Source organism: Lagopus muta, chromosome 1 (genome assembly GCF_023343835.1).
Source record: "Lagopus muta isolate bLagMut1 chromosome 1, bLagMut1 primary, whole genome shotgun sequence".
In the NCBI taxonomy this organism is placed as follows: domain Eukaryota; kingdom Metazoa; phylum Chordata; class Aves; order Galliformes; family Phasianidae; genus Lagopus; species Lagopus muta.
The window spans coordinates 181,102,722-181,121,647 of NC_064433.1; the positions used below are offsets into that span (position 1 = coordinate 181,102,722).

General features: G+C 40.8%; 1 protein-coding gene across 1 annotated transcript in view; it reads right to left on the minus strand.

Annotated features, from left to right (window-relative positions):
• CEP126 (centrosomal protein 126) overlaps positions 1–17,817 on the minus strand; it is a 36,521-nt gene extending 18,704 nt beyond the window's left edge. Inside the window, exons 1-5 of the mRNA XM_048943078.1 lie at positions 17,681–17,817; positions 16,924–17,049; positions 6,791–6,936; positions 5,324–5,429; positions 3,680–3,878 (exon numbers count right to left, since the gene is read on the minus strand). Of these exons, the coding sequence (XP_048799035.1) occupies positions 3,680–3,878; positions 5,324–5,429; positions 6,791–6,936; positions 16,924–17,049; positions 17,681–17,817 (714 nt within the window). The remainder of the gene's footprint in view (positions 1–3,679; positions 3,879–5,323; positions 5,430–6,790; positions 6,937–16,923; positions 17,050–17,680) is intronic.
• Between the last annotated feature and the right edge of the window lie 1,109 nt (positions 17,818–18,926).

An 18,926-nucleotide genomic window follows, 5' to 3' on the forward strand; every position in this document is an offset into this window, starting at 1 on the left:
AGCAAATGTGAACTTATTTTGAATCAGGTAATAATGTGGAAGATAATGGTATGTTGCAATACTGGTTGAAAGCCAATAAAAACTGCAGCCCCTGATCTTGCTAAAAGAAAACTAGTAGGGAAATCACTTGAGTTTGTTATAAAATTCAAGTAACCAACATAAGAGATGTTAACATTCACAGTTAAAAGCTAAAGATGGTCAGAATGTTTTGGTTTAAGGTGACTGCAGAAAACTTCAAGTCTTTGAATGGTCTGCCCAAAACAAATTCTGAATTCTACTCGGATTCCACTTCATCCTAACCCTCCCCTTGAAATCTTTTTTCCTGCTAACTAGCCCTGACCATTCTAGAATGTCATGACTCTTGGGAGAGATTTTGTACTCTGACACTCCTTTTTTCCATGCTGGCCTTGCCTATGTCTCTGAAGAATTTGAATGATACAATACATATTGCAAAAGGAACCCTTGTTTATCTCATTCCAGTCATAACAGAAAAGCACCTGAAAATGAATTCAGTGATTCCATCAGCTCACAGGACCACAGAATTCCAGGGGTTGGAATGGACCCCAAGAGATCACCAAGTCCAAGTGCTGCTAAAGCAGGTGCCCTGTGCTTCTGCATATTACTTGATGCATTTCCATTTCACAGACACAGTCCAACCTCAAAAACCAAGGGACGCAAACAGCTAACACTGCAGGGCAGCTCATTCGTGCAAGCAGGGCTATGTCCATACATGTCCAATAGATGTCCAAACATCTATTGCTTTCACTCACTGTAACATCACAGCTATTCTTCTGTATTTCCCAGATGCTTACTTAATCCTACACATAGCATGAATAAACACATACCATATAAGAGAATACAAAATGTTACTGGATTAGACATAAGCCTCGTGGTTCAGTTTGCAGTTTCTGAGAAATTCTATGTGTTCTAGTCCCTGTTTCAATAATGAATATAAAAAAATAATAAATAATAACTTCAATAAACAGAGAATAATTTACTCCACGAGGAACCATGGAAGGACCAATAATGAGTACTTCAACAGCTGCACAATATGCTTGAAAACAAAAGGAGAACCAAAGTAAAATTTCTGTTTCAAATCAATCAGAAGAGGAATCTGCATTTGGATTTCACTGACCCTGCTTGAATAACCTAATTATAGTCATCCGGAGGAAGGAAAAGGAAAATGTAGTCTCCATCTTGTCATCTATACCTATTTTGTTTGTGAATTCATTCTTCCAAGTATTTTGTTTAAAAAGTGCAATGATAGAGATAAAATGTCAGTCAAACAATTTTTTCAACTATAATGTGCTTTTCTGGAATAACATAAAAAATACTAAACTGATCAAAACAGTTTTAGATGGTCACTGAATTGAAGAGGTGATAAAAAGACAAAGATACATGAATCAAATTATTCCTGAGCACAGCTGAACCATTCCGAAGGGAACTTTCTAAATTTTTCAGTTCAAGGCAGGTGCTAGAAATGGAAAATTTCAACATGTACAGTTAACGTTTGGCAAAATGATATGCAGTCGTGGGTTATGTCTTGCAGACAAAAGCTGCAGCAGCCTAGCTAAAGACACTGCTATCAGATCAAACTTAAAGATTTTATTTATGCCTGAAAAGCAAACAGAAAAGTACTGTGCAACAAAACCTTTGATTGTGAATGAACATTAATAATATTAATGTCTTCAAGATGGAGCATATTTCTGGACATAAATAATAATTTGATATATTGGCTCAGTAGTAACTGTTGCACAAAATATAAACTATTGCTCTCAGTGTTTTAAGCCCAATAGTTTTGGAGAATGGTGGAAAAACCTTGCCTTACTGCTGAAACTGTACAAATCTTTGGGGTTGGAAAGCAGGGAACACACCAAATCTACTGGTAAGATTCTACATAGAACTTTATTGCCCTTTAGGAAAGAAAAGAATTTTAAGAATCCTTCTAATCCTGCTGGGCCTGTAAAAACAGAAACATAGAGGTCAAAGGATGTCAGTGAATGGTTAGACTGCAAAGCGTGTCTCAGTGCAATACTTTGACATCCATTTTGGAAAGGCAAGTGCTGTTGAAATGGCTTTGGACAACAGACAGTAACAAGGCTGCTGAAGACCATTCATGGCAGTAACATTAGGAAGAGCATTATAAATACTGCTTCAGTTTGCAGAAAGTCATAACACACATGCACACTGCCCAGTCCCACTATTACACATCCAAACCTCAGACGTTAGAAAAATGACAACAGCTTTCTTGACTATTTTTCTAATCAGATTCCAAAACATGAAATTTAAAGAAAGCACAAACGTTTCAAGTATAAGTAGTTAGAACTTGAAACTATTTGTCAGAGGGAAGAAGCTGAGCAACCCCTAGTGGTGCTAGAAAAAATAAATTCTGAAAAAAACAGCAAAACTTTGGATAGGATCAAAGCATTTTCAAAAATACACAAATTTGAAAACACATTAATTTGTGAACTCCTATATTACATTCTGTGTCTAAAGCTGATTACAGAGCATAAGAATGAACATTAATCAACATCTTTTCTAGTACAGACTGTACCATCTGCCTCTTCAACTTTTCTGAAGTCTACTCCAGTTGAGTGAGATTTTCTCTATTGGCCAGCACCTTCTCAAGGTTCTCACAAACACCCATTGGAACAAAGTGGGTACGATGTGCTTGGAAAGGCCAAGATCAGAGAACTCCAAATATAAGAGCTGCACTCAGTTCTTCAAAAGTTTTCCATACAGATGCATTAAAAGGAAAAGCCCTTGCTCTGTTGCTACTAAAGATCCCACATCTCCAGCCATTGTCAATGTAAAAATGATTGCTCCTCATTATGTTAAGGTGATTTCAGGTCCACAAATCCATACACCAGTAGATAATATTATAGAAATATGAGTGAGATCAAAATTATATACTTGTTTTTGGGAAAAAAAAAAAAAGTAACATTAAAGAAAATACTTCCAAAATCAAAGACAACATTGACTGACCTAAAGTCACACTTAAAAGCACAGCTGAAAGAAATTATTTTGAATCTCATTTATTCTTGATTTTCACTGTATTTCTAAAGTAGCTTTTGAAATTGATTTGCATTCTAGAAGTGAACATGGGCACAAAGTTAAGGAGTATTCTGGGCTTTTTACAAGAGCACCTGCGTCTGTACCAAAGATGACAATAATAGACATAGAATCTCAAGAGACATTAAGTGAATGCACAAGAAATCACCTCTGATCACTGGGAAAGAAAAATAATTAACTCAACCTTTGATCTACCATAGTTGTATTGCTACAGCACTGTAGCAACCAGCAAAGCAGAAACTTATGTGTGCTAGTGGAAGCTGCCAATTTAAGGTTGGAGCCACCAGAGGACCCTGTACAGACTAAAGCCTAGCAGCTACTCCAGAGCCAGGAATTCTGATACACAAATCTTAGGTTCTTAGAAAAAGACAGCATGACTGACATCTTTGAGGTATTTATGGAAAAATCCTTACAAACATTTTTAAAGACTTCTGAATTCTCACTGAGTATTTGCAGAGTCATGCTATGAATTATCTATTGGTACAGCCTGGTGCAGAGCGCTCTAATTGTTAAGTTGTGCTTAACAGCTCTCATTTTTATTCCATTCAAGAAAGTTCATATTATATTTAAAAAGCATCCTTTAACAAGCCAGATAAAAATATCATACCTCCAAGTTGCTGAGACGCTGTTTTTCAAGCAGCTGCTGCATTTCTTTCAGATTTTTCTGGAATAGAAGTCGGTTATTATCCACACTTGTTCTGCTGCTCTCCTGCATTGTTTTGTCCAAGCCAACCATAGCTGAAGTCTGCTCCTGATGTGAATAATCCTTCCTTGATGCTGATGAGTATGAAGTGTCATCTGTGGTTCTTGATGAAAGTGAAAAAATTATTACTTTGGCTTATTTCTATGTGCCAACTATACACTTTCAAGCACGTTGCTTTCCAAAAGTAAACATCATCAATAAATGCCTGGCATGTGAAGGACAGCGGAACTACGTGTAACTCCAGGTGGTGCTGTTTGTACTGTCCTGCGTTAAAACTGTCCAGCACTTTCCATTTTAAAGCTTCTCTAATTTATAAATTGTCAGAGTTGTGATTGGATTGTTGGGTGACTGCCTCAGGCTGAATTAGTCTGGAAAATGTCAGCCAACAGTTTGGTCATCTGCAGGACTGGAATGTGGAAGTCTTTTTTTTTTTGTTTTTGTTTCTTTTAAGAAGGAAAATGGCCTTTCTTCTTGATTTTTTTTTTCTTACACGTGGCTGGTTTATATAGAGGATGACTATAAACTGATGCTGTCAGATATTCCTTTACTTCAAATAGCAAAAAGGCTTAATTGTATCTGAAGAGCCCAACTCTACTGATAACCTGCAATGGCATTAATGTGTGACATTAAGGAATTTGTATTTGCTACCTGAAATAAAAGTCCGCAGAGTAACTACTGTAGATGAGTACTGTGGTCAAGGTGAGCTCAGGTGAGGATTGTGGAAATCATAGGTTTACAGAGGTTGAGAATTATCTAGAACTGTAGGTCTGGCTGACACTGGGAATTAAAACCAAGATGCATGGGAAACCAAATGGCAAGTAAATGTGCAGTCAGAGACTGGGAAAGCAGGAAATCTATAGCAAGATACATTCAAGAACAAAATGTGGACAGAACTGGAACAAGGCTGGGTAAGATCACTAGGAATAGGAATTGAGTCCTAGAAAATGACAGGCAAAAACTAGGTAGCTATCAAGAATGACAAAACCAAGAAACAAGTACCTTCAGTGAATAGAAAATGCAGGAGTTGGACTTGGTGATCCTTATGGGTCCCTTCCAACTTGGGATATTCTATGATTCTGTGCTAAGGCAATGCATCTTAGGAAAAGTGCTTTGGGAGAGCGAAGTATTGATTTCAAATGGTACGTGATGTAAGAAGAAATTACAGGGGAAATTGTTATATGCAAACTGCACTATCTTTGAGTCCAAAGAGTAAAATCAGGATGAGAATAAGAAAGCATCCTGACAGAATGCTTTATTCTTCATAGAATAGCTTGGTGACAATGGCAGTCTGAGTCAGGCATAACTGAATGTGGACTAGGTTCACCCTGCCCATTCCCAAAATTCCCCTGAAGTGAAAAGATTTGTGTCATCAGCTCTTCTGCTATTTTATGTAGTGGATGCAAACAACTTAACGATGTTTCATAATATTTTCATTGGAACAGTCCACAGAAGCACTTCCTTTCCACAGAGGGAGTAATCATCTGCTGTTTTTCGAACACAGTAGGCAACTTACTTCTGTTGATCATCATAGTAAATGTTTATGCTTACCTGCAGGCAGTTTTATTTCTGCTTGGCAAGCACAATCCTGATGTTAAAACTGATCCTTTAATTTGTTCAAGAGCTTCCTTTAACTGAAAAGCTGCTTTTGTCTGGACTAGAGGTACTAACAGAAAAAAACAAATTGGAAAAAAATCTTGAAATTAGAATATTTTACCATGATGTTTTGGTTAAAATTCTTAAGTTTGGAGGGCCTAAATTCAGACTGTTACAATAAACTCAGGGTTTTATCATTGTTAGGCATGCTGGAACATCTCTAGTTTCTGTGAAACAAGGTACAGTCTGTTTAAATCTTTATAGTAATGAATTTATTCAGCAGTTCTGATATTTGGTTTTAGACTACACAACTGAGAAAGTAGGTGGTTAAAATATCCAGCACTAACTTTGTTTTTACACCATGACTATTACAGTCATTCACTAAGCCAAAGTTATGGCTTGCAAGCATTTTACAGAGGCCAAATTGTGACTTGGGAATTGAAGCAGTGGAGAAAGAAAAAGTCCAGATTGGCCCAAGGTGTTGCTTCTTACAAATAAAGAAAGGTAAAACAGAAAGGGGCAGAGACAGAATTACTATTAAGACAACCAACAAAAAGATTGTGATTCATCATATTGCTACACAGTCTAGTCTGTGAGTAGAGCTCCGAAGAAGCCCTAAAACAGTACTGTCCTGTTTTGTTATTTTATTCTGACATTTGATCTTCAAGTCAGAGACGTTACCTCACAGCTGGCACAACTGCAGTTGGAGGAGTAAATCCTCCAACTGGAGTTGAAGAATTACTAAGTATTATACCATATCTTCAGAGTTTCAACACTGGAAAGTTGACTGGAAGTCAGACTTGGCTGAAGCCATTCAGAACTCCTGCCAATCTGCACTCATTCCAACGAAGAAAGCAGGAACTGAGTTGCAGTGATCACTTCTTTCCAGCAGTGAAAGTACAGCTCAAAAAGCTGACTAATTCAGCAAAAGTTATATAATACATTAATATACACTAGGACTGCCTTTTCCTAGTGATAAACAAAAGGCATATGCTTGAATATTTTGTATTCAGGGCTTCAAATAGGGAACCATCCGAATAACTCACAATGACTTCTAACATCTTACACAAAACTCTGAAATTACAGTGTTATAAGCAATAAAGACCCTGCAGCAAAACAAGTGGAGAAAAAAAAGGGAGCTGCAATACCTCTGGGAGATGATTGCATGCTGCGATTGGAATGGAGTGAAATATCTCAGTTTTTAGAAAAAAAGAAAACACCAGCCCTTATTACTTCATTTGTTTTACCCACTGTTGTCATACATATCAGATCTGTGCTTCTTGTCAGTTACGTTCTGCTGGCACTAATTAATTCAATGAACTTGAGTGAAGTTGATTGTTCTATTTGGTTTCAATAATGTTCTATTAATTAAAAAAAAACAACACGCTATACTGTGAACAATGAACATTTTCATTTACAAACCTATCTGCTTGTGTTGGGAAGCAGGAAGATGAGCACGCTGAAACTTCTCAGTTGTTTCCCAAAATTTGATTTTCCTTTGTTGCAAGACTTGTTCTCTAAATCTTCGTTCTTTTTCTTCTTTTTGCTTCTGTCTTTCTTCAAAGGCTCTGTATTTAACAAGAAAAATTAGATGATATTTATGCTTTCTAATTACATTTGCAATAATATCAGCAACTTGTCTATTATCTGGTGGTGTTTGAACAAAAGCTTGTCCATGAATTAAATGCTACAAACCTCAACACAACTGAATTATTATAGTCAATATGAACCTAAATGGGACGGTGGGTGACAAAGAAATGCACTATAATATTTTTATTTTCTTAGCTTCAGCCAGAGATGTAATGATTTCTTATATGGAATTAACATGCAGGCTCATTCAGCTCATCGCTGATGTCACTTTCACCACATTCCTTACATTACCACATAAATGTGTAACAGTGGGCAAACACACAGGATGATGAACTTCAACTACTGTGTGTCTGTAACTTTCAAGAGCTTAAGAGTTGTTACCCAGAAGCAGCACACAAGAGCAAGAGCTTTAACCTAGAAATATGTAGGAATTGTACTGACTTCCAATTGTTGGGAAAGACAGTCAGTTCAGTAGGACAAAATGGGATCCAAAGCTCTAATTGATCCTCTCGGTTCTCAATATCATACATGCTTAAAATGTGTCCTTCTACTGACTGGAAAGCAAAGCAGGATCCAGTTGAAAACAAGCATCACCACAAAGCTTACCTCCTGTAGGCACAAGCTTGATGAATGTGGAATTTTCATTCCTGCTGACAAATGCATCAGCTTTTGCTGACAAACTTACATTGGCTCCTTGAGTGAAATCTACCCTCTACCTGTAACCTTATTGGCACAGTGCCTGCATAGGCAAACTATTACATAAATACATAGCTTATCAAATTCAACCTCTACAAAATCTGCCATGCAGGGATCACTACAACAGAGCTACTCTGTGACTCAGGCTTTTTCATTTATTCTTCCTTTTTCTTCCAGGGGAAAAAGTTTAAACTGGGAAAACAAACAGAAAAATAATTTGAAACAGGTACTTTTTGTTTTTGGAAGCTTAAAGGCTGTAATTGCACAATAGTAAAAAAAAAAAAGAAAAAAAAAAAAAAAGAAGGAAAAGAGCCAACTAATTCCCAAATACTCCCTTTTACAGGCATATCCTCTTTAGTGCACTTGAAAGACAAAGTGTAGCAGACATTTCTGCTATTTTGAAAATTTCTGTAGGTCTGGTTGTCAAAACACACTGAAACTAAAACCAAATCTCCCAGTTTTGTGGACCAGTTATTGCGTTTCGTTAGTAGAAAGTGATGACAAAAGATGCACTCCTATAAAATTGGAAAAGCACTGTGAAGAGATTCCATGCAACTACTCAAACCTGAAGTCATTTATTTGCTTTTCTGATACCACGGCTATAATTATAAATGCACCTTAACACTCTCCCCCATATGATGAGGAGAACAAGAGGTTGTTATATATTATCTTCCAGCAAGGTGGACTGATTTGACTTGAAGCATAGCATGAGGCCCTAACAGCAGTTATCCAAGAACAGACCAAATCTGCAGAGAAATACAAGCATAAAGGACACAACAATTTGGTTCAAGCTTCACAGGAGCTTTAATTGTTCATACACTCCAGAAATTTCAGTACTAGAACTAGAATTTACTGTCAACTTTTAGTATTCTGATATTCACTAATGGTAAATACAGAAATCTGCACTATTGAAACCCCTTATCCTGACTGAAAATATAGGAAAATCACAATAGAAGAAACAGATTTGCTTATCCTAGGAAGTATTTTAAAATCATTCTTCTACATCTCCTTAATTTTTCCAGAAGTTGCTCACTAAGGCCTTCAGTTGAACTGTAGCTGTTAAATTCAGATGTGGGAAATTATACAACTTTGTGCCTGGAATAATTCCAGAGTATAACTCCAAAAAGGAACGAGTAAATTCTGACAGAGTCTTTCACTATTAATTTTTTTTAAAGGATTCTGGAATATGACATAGCTGCACTGTTTCACATTCCTTATATTTGGAATCACCACTACTCATCATGATCTTTGTTTGGCTTGGAGTAAGACACGAGGCAGAAATGCATTAGAGATATTCTATGAAGTCTGTGTCATTAACTTCTTGACCTCACAGAATGTAAGTTGGGAAATTCAGGTGCATTATGTAAAAGAAATAATTCTACAAATGCACAGTGACATCTTACAGAAAAGTACTACAAAACAAATGTTTGTTCATCTACTTGCCTTAAGCCACCAGCTTAGGTAACACTGGCAAAAGAAAGTGGCTTTAAGATGAGGAGTTACCACAAGAATTTCCTGACTAGTGTTCTTTTAACCTGTTTTTTTTCTGTCCTATTAACAACCCAGTGGTGCAGCAATTTCTGCAATGGCTGCCCAAATGTTTATAGCAAATGTGGAATATAAAGCTTAAAAGATTTAGCAGTTTCGCATACACAGACATTACGTGGAAGGTATTTTCAAGCTACAAGCAGTATAACCAGATGGTGAAACTATTTCCTTGTTAATGTAACTAACTTATCTTCACAGTGCAGTGATGGATGCTACATTTGCAGGTGGACTGAATGCTTATTACTACCTAAATGCTTATTTCTACACAGTGCACATGGAATGCTATGAAATGAGCTATTTGATGCCGAGATGATATTCACTGGGATACAATTATTCACTGCCATAGCTTCTTTGCAGATCAGTGCATGTTAATTTTAAAATTGATGTAGATGGGTATGCATACAGTTGATGACGACTACAGCAAGATCAAGAAAAGGGCAAAATGGGGTGTTACACTCTAAATCTCAAGTGAAATACTTACCAGGACCATAGGAACATAGATTAATTGTATTTCCTCATCTCTGATTATCGTATGCTGAATAAGGACTGCCCAAAATTGCTGTAAGGGCTTCAGAAAGATCAACCCTGAGGGCTCACAGAAAGCTGTCTTCCAAAATGCCCTAATGGTTCACAGCAGAATTGACCACACTACCCAGCAATTTGTTCCACTCCAAATCATGTTTACTAGCAAAAAGGAAACACTCCTCACATAAAGCCAAGATTTTTGTTGTTGTTAGCAAAATTCACGTCTTAAGGGACTAAACAGGTCTAATTGTCACAGAAAAATAAATATTATTCTGGAATATTTCTAGCCGAAGAAAGCCTCAATAATAGTATAATAGTTTATAGTTTTATTTGTACTCTTATTTTCTCCTCCTTTTTCTGATATGCTCATTCTTCCAGTGCTCTTCTGGGTCCCAATACTGGTAATTGCATTCTGATGGTCTTGGTGTGTTTCAGTGAGTTGTCAGCATCTGGGATCCCTTCTTCAGAAGCAACGAGATGTTCATATTCATGTTTTCTTCTTTCTCACCTCAGGATCCCCTTGGAATCATTTTTATGCTTCCTACCACACTTCTACACCTTTGCTCTTCTTTAACAGATCCACAGGTTCACAGTCCATCCAAATATTTCACACAGGGGGCCTTTAACATTAATTTACATGCCACTTCGTTGTTCTCTTTGTTACAGCCAGTTTTGTCAGATCCAGGTCTGCACCTCCTTAACAGACTAGTGGTGAGTTGTTTATAGCTAAGGGGTCTTCAGTACCAGACCTGCGTTCCGTCCATTATCATCCGTGCTTGCACTTCTCTTTGCCACACTCTGTGCTTCCAGTTCTCAAGACCTCTGCTCTTGTACCAGGCTTGGACTACTCTGGGTCGATACATTAGTCATATTAGTCCATTCTACATAGGATTATAGCCTGTAACTGCTGCCTATGTAAAACTATGATCATACAATAAAAGGATAAAGAACAGAAAATAAATTAGCCACTGGCACCTGATCAAACTAGAGAAATTGCTATTACCCCTAAACCAAGGAAAACAAAGGTCTGGGCAGGTCAAGAAAAGTTCAGGCAGAGAAAAGACAGTACAGTCCTGTGGCTGGCAACCAGCAGTGGCAATTCTGGATTAGAGGTCTGTGTGGTTACAGTCACCACTGCCTTCTGAATTTTCATTCTAATGTAGAAGGCAGCACTGAATTCTTAATACTCTTCCTTCTCTGTTTACCAAGTGCTAACATCTTTCTCCTGTCTCTGGCACCAGCCTGCTTTTTGTCTTCTCTCAAAGAAAGATGTTGATGAATAATTTAAATAATCAGTGATAATCAGCCAGTAGGTGGAGCACAAAGCTTGTGCATATATGTTTTTATTCTTCTCTTTCTTTAACAAAAAAAGAAGCAGTGAATAGATTGAAAGCTGATACAAACTTGGAAAATATTTCCTTCCCCAGTTACAGCAGATGGATTAGCTATTCAGATTCAAGGTAATGCAAAACACTCAGCCAGGGCAGCTGACTGTAAAGTTTAAAAATGCATGCAGACAATCACAGGAGATTTTGTGTTTCCTGAACCTACCATCTACCTGCAACCAGTAACACCACAGTGAAACTCAATACACGTTTAGCACTGAGCAGTAACAGCAGGATGCTGCACTTCCAACAGGGTGACAGCTGGTATTTAAAATGCACTGAGGTGCACGAACACAAAATACGATACTCTATGCATCTGTATCAAGAATGTGCTTAGGCAGTGCCTCATATTTCATAGAATAGTAGAATCATTAAGGCTGGAAAAGGTCTCCAAGGTCACCCAGTCTAACTGCCCACCTACCACCAATACTCACTAAACCATGTCCCTAAGTACTGCATCTACTGTTTAATGAAACATCTCCAGGAACAGTGACTCCCCCAGTTCTCTGGACAGCCTGTTCCAATGCTGCACCACTCTTTCAGAGAAGAAATTCTCCCTAATATCCAACCTGAACCTCCCCCTTCAACGTGGCACAACTTGAGGCCATTCTCTCTTGTCTTATCACTAGTTATATGGGAGAAGAGGCTGACCACCACCTCGCCATAATCTCCTTTCAGGTAGTTGTAGTAAGCAATAAAGTCTCCCCCGAGTGTTCACTTCTCCAGACTAAATTTCCCTCAGCTGTTCCTCATAAGATTTGTGCTTCAGACCCTTCATGAGTTTTGTCTCCCTACTCTGGACACGCTCCATGGCCTCAGTGTCTTCCTTGCAGTGAGGGGCCCAAAGCTGGGCATAGTATACAAGATGTGTCCTTGCCAGAACTGATTACAGGGGAACAATCACCTCCCCAGTCATTCTGGCTATACTGTTTCCGATATAAGCCAGGATGCCTCTGGTCTTCTTGGGTGCCTGGGCACACTGCTGGCTCATATTAACCAAGCATCAACCAACACTCATAGATCCTTTTCCTTCAAACAGCTTTCCAGACACTCTTCCCCAAACCAGTAGCTCTGCCTGGGGTTGTTGAGACCAAAGTGCAGGACTCAGTAACTGCTCTTGTTGAACTTCATCCCTCTGGCCTCAAGCCCATTGAACCAGCCTGTCCACATCCCTCTGTAAGGCTCACCTACTCTCACTGCAGGTCAACACTTCCCCTCAACTTGATGTTATCCGCAAACTTACTGAGAGTGCACTCAATGCCCTCATCCAAATCATCAATAAAGATATTGAACAGGATGGGTCCCAATATCCACCCACGGGGAGCACTATTCGTGACTGGTCACCAGCTGGATTTAATTCCATCAGCACTCTCTGAGCTCTGCCATCCAGCCAGCTTTTTATCCAGCAATGACTGTGCCTACCCACTCCACAGGCTGCCAGTTTCTCCAGAGGAATACTGTGGAGACAGTGCTTTGCTGACGTCTAGACAGGCTACATCAACAGCCTTTCCCTCATCCACCAGGTGAGTCACCTGGTCATAGAAGGAGATCAGACTGGTCAGGCAGGACCTGACTTCTATGAACTTATGCTGGCTGGGCCTGATCATCCGGACGTCCCACACATGTTGTGTGATCTCACTCAGCATGCTCTGTTCCATAACCTTCCCTGGCACCAAGGTCAGGCTGAAAGGCCTGTAATTCCCCAGATCCTCCTTTATAGATAAGGATCATGTTAGTAAGCCTCCAAACCTCTGGGGCCTCTCTGATTGACCAGGACTGCTGACAGATGGTGGGAAGTAGCTTGGCAATCATGTTCACCAGCTCAGCATCCTCAGATGGATTTCATGTGGCCTCATGTACTTTTGACAGTCCATGTGGAGTAGCAGGTCTCTAACCCTCTCCACCTGTACTGTGGGGAATTTATTCTGCTCCCACCATATTTCAGTACAGGCATCTAAGTCATAGAGGTAAGCCATTATGTCCGACATAATGGCTTCCACCTCCTCCTGCTTGTTGCCATGCTGTGTGCACTGGTGTAGAAGCACTCCACCTGAGCCGTTAGCCCTGCATACAAACCTGGCACTGTCCCACCAGGCTCATTTCTCACCAGTCTCATTTCGTCTCCCCCCCCCTTTCATACCTAGCTTAATTTCTGGAATGCTGTTATTTAAACAATATCTGTCACCTACTGCCACAGAGGATATTTGACTATTAAACTGATCTTGAAATTGCAACTTCATGTGTGAGACAATCAGTGAGATGATAAAGGAAGGATTTTATTGTTACTCAGGAAACTTGTGTAAAGGTAATCTGGCTAGTTCATAATATTGAAGTGCTGCTGTTAATACAAATTCAAGAATTCAAGATGCAAAGAAACTGATGCTATCAGATATGATATAGATATGAACACTGATTCCTTTAAGCCTTCACCTTGAAGAAGATCTCTGATTTTTGCTATTGAGATTTTGCTTTCCAAAACAGTACCTGCTTTTTTATATGCAAGTGAACTTTTGTTTTTCACTAATACATTAATTAACTGAGCACATCTTGTCAGGATTTGAACATTTTTAATGTTGAGGCTGTTGCATTTTAGAGGTATTGTTTGAAAACAAAAGACTTCAGTCTGCATCCTGTCTGTATATGGAGTTCTCATTAGCTTAAAAAGTGCATAAAACAAGACTGAGAACAGAGCAGAGGTTCTGCTACATAATTCCTAGGTCTGTTAGAGGAAATTCACTGCTTTACTTTTCAAGACAGGCTTTGTAAATTTAAGGCTGGCCTTAAATCTGGTCATGCTCAACCAACTTTGCAAGCTTCTATGATCAAATGACCAGCTTTGGAGATAAGGGGATAGCAGTGGATACTGTCTACCTAGTAAGACAATAAGTCTAGTAAGGTAGACAGTAAGACTCTAGATACTGTCTTCCATTAGATCCTTATAAAGGAGCTGTTGAAATATGAGCTGGATGTGCAGACAGAAGGGTGGGCTGAAAACTGGCTGAATGGTTGAGGGCAGAGGATGGTTACCAGTGGCACTGGAAACTAACCTCTTTTTCCCAGGAGTCAGTACTGCATCCAAACCTGTTCGACATCTTCACAAATGGCCTGGTTGATGGAGGAAAGTGTACTCAAAGCAAGGTTGCAAATGACACTAAACTGGAAGGAGTGGCTGATATGCTAGAGGGTCCTGCTGCCATCCAGAAGGATCTCAGCAGGCTGGAGAAATGGGCTGACAGAAATCTCATGAAGTTTGACATGAAGTACAGATCCTGCACCTGGGGACGAGCAACCCCAGGCATAAGTATATGCTGGATTGCATCCAGCTGGAAAGGAGAATAGCAGAAAAAGTCCTGGAGGTCCTGTTGAACACTAAACTGAATATGAGCCAGAAATGTTCCTCTGCAGCAAAGAACCCTAACAGTGTAGCATTAGACAAAGTACTGCCAGCAGGGTGAAGGAGGTGATCCTTCTGCTCTACTTGGCATTGGTGAAGTCACACCTGCAGTAAAGTGCTGGACTCCTCAGTACAGGAGAGACATGGACATCCTGCAGAGAGTTTAGAGGAGAGCCTCCAGGATGAAGAGGGGACTAGAGAACTTCTCCTGTGAGGAGAGGCTGAGTTGAGCCTGTTCAGCCTGTAAGTGAGGAGGCTCTGGGGGATCTCATCAATGTCCAGTAATACCTGAAGGGATGGTGCAGAGAGGAAGAGCCAGACTCTTTTCAGTGGTGTCCAGTGCCAGGACAACAGACAATGGTCACAAACCGAAACACGACAGGATCCTTCTGAACACCAGAAGCACTTCTGTGCTGTACAGGTGATGGAGCACTGGCACAGGCTGCCCAGAGAGACTGTGAAGTCTGCTTCTTGGAGACCTTCCAAAGGCACCTGGATGTGGCCCTGAGCATCCTGTTCTGAGGCAACCTGAGCAGGGGTTGGACTAGATGGCCTCCAGAGGTCTCTTCCAACCGCAGCCATTCTGTGCGAAGGCTAGAAGTAGCAATTAAATTGCTGTATTTCACACAGTACCCATCTATGCTGCATATGTTGAAAGAAAAAAAAAAAATACATTGAAAGGAAATTCCAGTTTTGAGAATATAAGGGAGCAGTGCCAAGAATATTTTTGATGCTTGCCTATAAGTCCTGCCAGAGCATATTTAAGGTGCTGCCATGTGAGAACTCGGAGCTTAAGGAAGTCACACAATCCTTGAGAAGCCATCATCAAAGCTAGCACCTTTACAGTATGTTACAAAGATAGTATCTCTTGGCTCATGAGCAGATTTGAGACATAACCTGATGGCTGAACCACTAGAAGACAAATCACTTCCTACCTGCATAACTTTCAGGAAAAAATATTCAATTTCAACCAAGTTTTAAATTCCAAATCACTTTTCACTATATATGCTCTTGGTTTTGAATTATATATCACAGTTTATTAATACTATATGCACTTAATACCTTTCTAACATTTGACAACTACCTCATTTATAGCTAGCAGAATACTTGTCCTCACAGATTTCCATCTGAACTGCTTATGACACTTATTCTCAAATATCACAAATGGAAATAATTTTCTAATTTTTTAACTGACTCACTTGGGTAACTTGGATTTATACTGCGTAATGCACTTGAGGCCATAATGAAATTCATATGGAAATGTATTTATATATCAACATGTATTAGTTTAGCTACTTCAGTCTGTCAAAAATATGCAGGTTGTCTGCTGTTTGCTTTTCCATCAGCGCATATTTCAAGATCAGTAATATGATAAATAGCGTTCATCTGAGAAGAGCAGTGTTACAGTGGTGCTGTTCCATAAAACTAAAGAAGATATTTAATCTTTCACCTGAGTCTTGGTATATTATCTGCAAGGGTTGTGGGTCTTTAATCATACCCAAGTGATACTTTCTCTTCATTCTTCTTTTTATTTCAAGATGTGTGCTGACAGCACAGCACGTCAATCTTTTGTGAAGCTAAAACAGCAGTATAAATAGTGTCTGCTGCCCCTGATGACTTATCATCTTATCATCCTATCATCCTATTTCAGGAAATAAATGTACAAAATATCACCTGGTATGGAACTAAGGGGGAAGCGTGTTTCAGGGAGTTAACAATGGGCAGAAGTTGGTTGGAGGCTGAGGGCTTCTTCCGAAAAGACTTCAGTAGGAGCCCATCCATCTGTTTGTTATACAGAGCCACTCTCCTGCACATGAATGCTAGGGAAATGCCTTACACCACTGCACTCAAAACCTCAGTGTACGTTTTACTCAACCCACAGGTTGTAGAATTTTTCATGACTTTGCGCTTTCACATATGAGGAAATGCTGAATATTCAAAGCTCTGTTTAAAATGTCAATACACAGTAACTCCATTACAAATATACTTCTTTTCTAGAGAGGCTTAGCACTGCCTTTACTGGGAAGTGGGAACACCAAGCCTTATCACATGGGAAGCTGTGCACTGTCATTGCACGTGCTCAGAAGCACATACACTTCAGCAAGCAGTGACAGCTGCCTGCCCAACAACTCCTGGATGCCTGAATTCGTTTGTTACAACCCATCAATGATAACAGAAATGGAAGAGTAACAGAAGTGCAGGTCAGAGCCACAACATGTGGTTTTGGTCCAACAAGTAGCAGCTCGGAATGTTGCTCCCTTATAATTTATTTTAGGTTTAGTGAATTTTTTAAGCCTAGGAAAAGCAGTGAGGCTGCTTAGCAAAGTGAACGTGCACACTGTAGAAACACACTGACCTGTCTCAAACTTCTCACTCTGCTTTTTCTAACCTCCCACAGCACAGCCCTTGTTACTCACCTCCTCCTTCTGTTGGTCTCCTTTGAATACTTCCGCGCTCTGCTCCGACACAGCCTTTGATCTTCTTTCAGCGCCCAGCGCTCCTCTTCTAAATCCCATCCCACGGGAAATGCTAAAGCTCTGTCCCTGGCGCTGTGTGTGTTAAGGACAGTGCTGGCTGTGTCTCCAGAGCTCACGACAGATGCAGAAGCTGCTGGATGGACTTCACGCACCTTTGTGAGCATCCCATTACATTCAGGATGCTGATAGACTGTTTGGTTAATCACACAACAGATGCTCCCATAAATATGTATTATGGTCATAGCTCATTCAGTGTTCATCTGGAAAAACATGTACTTATATTTTACTGTTTAGTCATTTTAACACATCACAGAATCACAAGATTGAATTGCATGGGACCCTTAAAGGCCATCTGATCTGCCTCCCCTGCAGTGAACACGGACACCTGCAGCTCCATCAGGTGCTCAGAGCCCCATCCAGCCTGCCTGGAGTGTTTGCAGCGACGGGCACCAGCACCCCCTGGGCAACCTGTGCCTCTCACCATACAAATGGCGCCCTTTATTCCCCACACTATCAAAACCGTTTTTCTTCTACCCAGAAGAGAAAAAAAAAAAAAGGTTGGGGAACGCCGGCTGCCACACTGCCGCCCCGCACCCCCGTCCCCACAGGGCCCCACCCCGCCCTTCGGCGAGCAGCGGGCAGCCATTCCCGGGCAGCTGCCTGCGGGCGGCTCGCGGAAGGATACGCGGAAGGATACGCGCACGGATCCGCGCCCGCCCCGCGTCCCGCCGGTTGCTGGAGGTCCCGCCGCCACAGCGCTCCGCCGCCCGTCCCGCCGGGCTCCACGCGGCGCCCCGGCACTGCCGTACGCTCCTGTGGCCGCACCGCCGCCATCGTAGCAACGAGAGACGCCGCTTCCTTCGCGACGGGGCGGGGCGGCGGGGAGCGGCCGAGGGGCGGCGGTTTGTCCCGAACAGCCCCGGTTGGTGTTCGGGGTGGCGCTGGGGCACGACGGGCGCTGGTGGAACGTAGGGAAAGACCTGGAGCGAAGTGTATCAGCTAGATCTGTATATGAAAAGTTCTGCTGCCTTAAGACGGGGAGGATATGCTAGAATGGAAGCGCTTCACCTCTAGTTCAGAGGAACAGCTCCAGACTTACCGCTTTGCCCAGTGTTGCAGGCAGAAGGCTGGTTGTTACTTCTCTGCCTCCAAGCAGACCTCTTCAGTTCTTTTCACACTCCGAAGACCCCAGTCTGTCTGATAAATGCGGTGTTTTACTGAGGAATAGACTCGTTTGAGTTGGAGAAAACCTTTAAAGGTTATCTAGTCCAACTCCCCTGCAATGAACAGGGACACCTACAGCTCCAGTGTGTGCTCAGAGCCGTCCATAACTTCCAATGTCCCAGGGATGAGGCATCCAACATCTCTCTGGTCAGCCTGTCCCAGTGCCTCACCACCATTACCATAAAAATATTTCTTCTTATATCCAGTCTCAATCTCCCCTCTTTTAGTTTGAAACCATTTTCCCTTGCCTGTCACAACACACCCTGCTAAAGAGTCTGTCCCCTTTAGATACTCAAGATACTGCTCTCAGGTCTCTGGAGCCTTCTCCAGCCTGTACAGCCCCAGCTCTCTCAGCCTGTAAAGGATACCTTAAAAGACTTTACTGAGAACAGTCATGCAAATGGGACAAAATCATAGCTGTGAGACAGCTACCAAATTTGAGCTTATGTCATGCTTAGAAAGAATTTAAACTTCTTAGGCTTACTGTAAATTTTGACCTTAGCCAGCAAAACTCGTAGCTGAATTGTAGTCATCTTCTGAAATTCAGTATTAAAAATGCCTTTAAATCTCTCTCTCTCTCTCTCTCTTTTTTTAACAGCTTTTTTTTTCTTTGTTCTTCTTCATAGCCCCACTTTGTAGCTTTTCCAGGTCATTAGCTGCTTTTCTTGGTAAATAAGCTGAGCACCGTGTACTGCAGAGCTGTATGGTTATTCTAGGAC